This window comes from Gavialis gangeticus, unplaced genomic scaffold (genome assembly GCF_001723915.1).
Source record: "Gavialis gangeticus isolate Ggan-Ray unplaced genomic scaffold, GavGan_comp1, whole genome shotgun sequence".
In the NCBI taxonomy this organism is placed as follows: domain Eukaryota; kingdom Metazoa; phylum Chordata; order Crocodylia; family Gavialidae; genus Gavialis; species Gavialis gangeticus.
Genome location: NW_017729008.1, coordinates 38,554,140 through 38,559,740, shown reverse-complemented (window position 1 = coordinate 38,559,740; position 5,601 = coordinate 38,554,140). Strand labels below are relative to the sequence as shown.

The window sequence follows — 5,601 nt, the reverse complement described above, 5'->3', positions numbered from 1 at the left end:
CGCACACCCACCCAAAGATATATTTTCCCTACTGTAGTAGTGGGAGGGAGACAAATTCAAGGCAAACCTCCAATAATTAGATTTGATACCTGGAAAATTATAACAAATGTATACATAGTCCATATATAGAATCCAATTATTGGGGGGGGTCATCTTGTATTTGAGTAAATATATGAGCAAAGCAAGTATTCATGCTGTTAAAATGGAATAGGCATATATGCTTCTTAAAGCAACAAGAGCAAATTCCAGTCTCTGACATGCTGGCTCATGAACGTCCTACAAAACACACTGACAGATGCCCATTTGCCAGGGAGAACTTCTAGACTCTTCATATACTATCCCAGGACAGTAAGCACTAGAACAGTTATGCTTCCAAGCCAATAGAGACATTTGCTCCAACATCATCTAAAAGCTGCCGCACTGCTGAGAGACAAGAGGACCAAGACTTGCAAGAGCACCCCCCCCCCCCCCCCGAGGCCTGCAAATCCAGTTAAAAAACCATTAAAACTCGTTTAAAATTAGGGACTAACCAAATAAACTTGGTTTAAATTTACAGAAGGGGATAAAATAGCTCAGGGTGCTTTGCGATCCCTTGTTCACGGTACATTAAACAGATTAAGTCAGAGCCAAAGTAAGTTTCTTGAGAACAGTTTGTCTGTTTTCTTTGGTACTGAGCACTAACAGCTGAAGAGACTTGCATGAAGCACAGTTAAAAATAATGCCATTACTCTGCCTATTGTGCAATCCTCCTGCGCAGATTTTCACCTTGCACCACTCTCCCCCAGCAGCCCTTGTAAAACCACAGCTTGCTGGGTTGGCACAAACACGACTGGCCCCAAACACACACGCAGCAAATCCTACCGCGATCTATCAGGGATGAACTGACGCAGCTTTCTGCTCTGCCAAACTGTTCGCAGCAAGTGCCGTCTCCAAGCAACAGAGGATGATGGGGAATGGAAGCAGGGACGGCTGATGGTTTTGAGAGCTCTTAAGAGAAACCAATTGCTCCTACTTGCGGGGGGGGGGGGGGCAAACTTCCCTGGAAAACAGGCTGTAAAGTAAGCCCTGCTCCCCCAAGTATCACTGATCTGTGTTGGTCTAAGAACATAGGCAGACAAGGTTCTTTAGGGAAATCCAATATCTTTTATTAGATAGTTGGAAAAATTCTTCTTTGCAAGTTTTTGGGTACAAATCATCAGACCGGTCCTGTTAACCTGGCTCTTGGCGGTGACCCCTAACACGTCCTCTCACAGCAGCATCCTGCTGTGAGGCCTGGCTCCCCACCTCCCTTTACTCAGTGCCCAGAGATCACATGTCACACACAGCAGCTGCCAGGCATGCATGGTATAGAGCAGAGGGATACACTACCCTTAATATCACCTAAAATTGTATCATCCTTATAAATGGAACCAGGGAGCATGCAGGTGCCTGTGCTGGGAGGCGCACTGAAACTGGTGCCTGCAATTTTAAACTGAACGCTCAAGACTGAGTCAGAGCTTTGAGGAGCAGGAAAAAACCCCACGTGAAGACGTCTGGATCCGAGAGCCAGAAGCAGACTCAGAGATCAGTAACTAGAAAGGAAGCTGACGTCAAATGGAAATATACCCAGTCAGTACCAGGGCAGTGCATGGCATGAAGCAATTTAGCTGGCACTATAAAAAGCTGTGCAAACTACAGCTATTTGAACACAACAAGGTTGAAAAGGCAGCAGTTCCTAAAGGATTTCAGGAGTCTATTGGAGCAGAGCTGCAATTCTGCTGCTGAACAGGACGTGTTGATCCGGCATAGAGAAACAAGTAGGAAAGAGGTCAGAGAATTTTAACAGGCATTAGACAAAGAGAAATGCTGCAGATTACATTCATTCACTCTGTGAGGTCTGCCTGACAGCTTATGCAGCAAATGACAAATAGAGAGGGCTGGAAGCTCTCACAAAAAACAGTGTTCACTGTTATGGTGCCTTTACTGTAGCAAACTGTGTGTAATGAAATCAATGTTTGTCTCCTCGGAAAGCCAGAGAGAACGCTTGGGCATCCTATGCATTGCTTAAAGCCCTTCCCTGAAATCATAGGTTCAGACTGCAGCACAAATCAAGTCAGCTAGACAGGCAGACTGATTGAAAACCATTTGTTTACTGTGCACCTGTGGATACTGTAGGATCCTTGACAATCTATATAAAAGGTAAAACAACAGCTACTGCTTGGTTTGAAAAACAGTAGTAGAAAATTCTTGTCTCGCATGCCAAGCAGCAAGAAAGCTGTGGAAGATAGAGTGTGAAGTTCACAACGTAGAAGTTTATATGACTGCATTTTGGCTACACATCATCGAAGTTATCGACATTCAGCTACAATCCGTGATAAAACCCAACACACGTAATCACGGCCAAGATCCCAAAGCAAATAAACTACTGCTACTGTGAGATCCTGAAACCCTATGATCGTAACATGATACTGTGCGTGTCCTTCAAGGAAAAAGCCTTCTAGAATCAAAACTTCTTAGAGGCTATATTTGGGGTATTAATAAATGTACATTTTAGCTGCTTTAAAAGGGGATGGCTAGGGAGCCAGCTGCTGTGAGCTAACTCTCACATCTGCATGGTCCTGTAGCAAATTTAAGTTTGCTGAACGACCCTAACTAATATAACCCTGCTTCATGTAGTGTCAAAAAGTTGGAAAGCTTTTGCTATGCCCACAAAAATCACGCATGCATAATTGTAACAGCTTAGATCAGTATCTTTGATATCAAAGGGTTAACATCTATTTAGGCCCTTGGACAATATCTCTTTAAAGCAACGATATGATCTAACAAGCAAACTAAGGAGTCTGATGCAGACGCCCAACATAACTGCAGCTTTGAGAATGACTTTGGTAATATGGGCAAGGCATTTAGTCACTGAGCCACTTGTCATCCCTGATTTGTAACAGTACCTATCCAGTCATGTCAGAAGAGTTATTCCTGACTCACACAGCGAGTAGGCAATAAAGATCACTGTCTCAGTTTCCTGTCTCTATCCAGTTAGGGTGAGGAGGGTTAAAGCTGGTATGCAGCATTTGATACAAAAAAAATACCAATATAAATCTGAAGGTGTAAAGTGCTAGGTATAAATTCCGATAGCAAACAATCCAAAAATGTATCTGATATTTCAAAAGCTCTGTAAATCATCTCAGACAACTCAACTTCCTCAACTCCTTTTATAGGATGACACGTGTTGTGCTAAGGGAACAAAACAGGAAGCAGAAACAAATTCCTAAAACATATCAAAGACTCTGCACACTGAAACAAAACAGTCTAAGGCCATAAAAGCATGTGGACTTTAAGGCTCAACGGACAACGGATATATACACAACCTGTTGAAATCAATCTATATTTTGGTGAAGAATTTAATTTTTTTTTAAACTTTGGAACTATTTAAATACCAACAAACTAGAAACTGATATGAAAGATGCCTATTCAGAGTACACAGCACACCTATGGGCCCGTGCCATTAGCCTGGACTATTACAGATATCAAAACAAAATCTTTCACATGGAGTGATTTTTTTTTTTTTAAACAACAAATATCTGTAGTAATATAACCATGATAAAGCAGTTCTCAAAAGATACTTCAAACCATTATTCCAAGTTTCGTTTAAACGGGCATTAAGGGAAGCAAAAGTTATAAAGTTCCACCTGAGCTTTTACTCTCTCCATTTACAAAAAAAAAGGGAGGAGGAAGTTTTCACTATTACCTCTTTTGTTTCCTCAGGGTCCGAATGATCCACAGTTACATACAAGTCGTTCTGTAGATATTTCAGTGCGCTGAGTGGGTCAGTTTGGGCCTTTTCTTCAAACCTGCAAAGTGGAAAGAGATAAATGAGCATCTAATCATTCCACACATTTCTTTAAAGACAGCTCGGTCCCTGTCTGTTAAGCATCTGAGCCTAAGAGCAGGGTTTGATCTTAGAATAGTTGAAAGGGGAGGGGCAGGGGAAATAATGCCAGGCACTAATTTCTTTTAGCAAAGGGAACAAAAGACTTTGTGATGCACTGAAGTTATACTAGTGCAAAGTATTTTGCAAACAGTCAGGTACATGAGTTGTAAGTTTGCAGTTTCTCCATTTTACAGATAGATAAACTGAGGCATTGAGTAGTAAAATGACTTGCCCAGGGCACTCGTACAATGTACATCAAACGCAGAACAATTTTTGGCACCCTAGCCTAAAGAACAGAAGTCCTCTCTGCCTACTAGCAGGCTAGAAACAGCCAAGAACTCATCTTGCCTCTTTCAAAAACTTTTTTTCCCCCCTTGTGTCAACTTATTCCTCCAGGGATAAAAGCAGAGGGCTACAACAGGGGCGTCAAACTCATGTGGCCATGTGCGGTGGGTGAATGGCTCAGGGCTGACCCTACAGGACCAACAGGGCCCACAGATACTCCCCTTTCCTCCTGCATACCAGAACCAGTGACTGTTCTGGTCTGGCTGGTCCAAGACTGCACCGGGTGTCACGCCTGGTCTGCATGCAGCACCTACTGCAGACTGGTTGGAGCAGGTGCCGTGTACATGCCAAAGCAGGTGCGAATGGTATGGCTCTTGTCCCAGACTGGCCAGAGCAGATGGCACAATCCTGGATTGACTGAAGCAGAAGCCATGGACTCTTGCCAAGGCTAGCACTGGGGGCCAGGTGATGTTGCTCCATAGGCACACTTTCGACACCCACAGGCTGCAATCTCTTGAAATGTCATTTTCAGGAACCCTCAATGACTAAACCCACAACTGCAAGTTGGTCCGCCCAAAGACAAGTGAATAGATTCGGATCAGTCAGTCTGGCTTTGAGGACCGATTCCACGTATTACACAGACTCCTCAGATCACAGAAAAGATTCGTTTTTCACTTCAAGCTAGGTGAATGGACCTAGCTAGGTTAATGGACTGGCCGACGCCAACATCCTAATGGATAGCCAGTACGGGTTTGTTGCAGGTAGGTCTTGCTTGACCAGTATCATTTCCTTCTACGACCAGGTGACCTATCACCTGGACAAGGGAGAAGAGATTGATGTCATATATCCTGACTTCAAAAAAGCCTTCGATCTGGTATCCCATGATCACCTCTTGGCAAAACTGGCCAACTGTGGCCTTGGGTCCACCATGATCCGCTGGCTGGGAAATTGGCTCCGTGGTCGGACCCAGAGGGTAGTAATTGATGGCAGTCAGTCATCGTGGTGTCTTGTGACCAGTGGGGTCCCCCAAGGCTCTGTCCTTGGACCCATATTGTTCAACATCTTCATCAATGATGTGGACGTTGGAGTCAGGAGTGGACTGGCCAAGTTCGCCGATGACACCAAGCTTTGGGGCAAAGCATCCACACCAGAAGACAGGCAGGCAATCCAGGCTGACCTGGCTCAGCAAATGGGCGGACGAGAACCTGATGGTGTTTAACACCAAAAAATGCAAGGTTCTCTCCACCTTGGGAAGAAAAACCTGCAGCATCCTTATAGGCTCGGCAGTCCTATGCTGGTTAGCACTACGGAAGAAAGACTTGGGGGTCATCATTGACCACAAGATGAACACGAGCCTGCAATGTGATGCTGCGGCTACTAAAGCAACCAGAACACTGGCTTGCATCCAT

At 44.3% G+C, this 5,601-nt stretch overlaps 1 protein-coding gene across 2 annotated transcripts in view; it reads right to left on the bottom strand.

The window, feature by feature from the left end:
* MKLN1 (muskelin 1) overlaps positions 1–5,601 on the bottom strand; it is a 173,930-nt gene that overhangs the window by 10,445 nt on the left and 157,884 nt on the right. For both annotated transcript variants that reach the window (XM_019509617.1, XM_019509618.1), the window contains one exon: positions 3,725–3,827. In XM_019509617.1, coding sequence (XP_019365162.1) covers positions 3,725–3,827 — 103 coding nt within the window. The remainder of the gene's footprint in view (positions 1–3,724; positions 3,828–5,601) is intronic.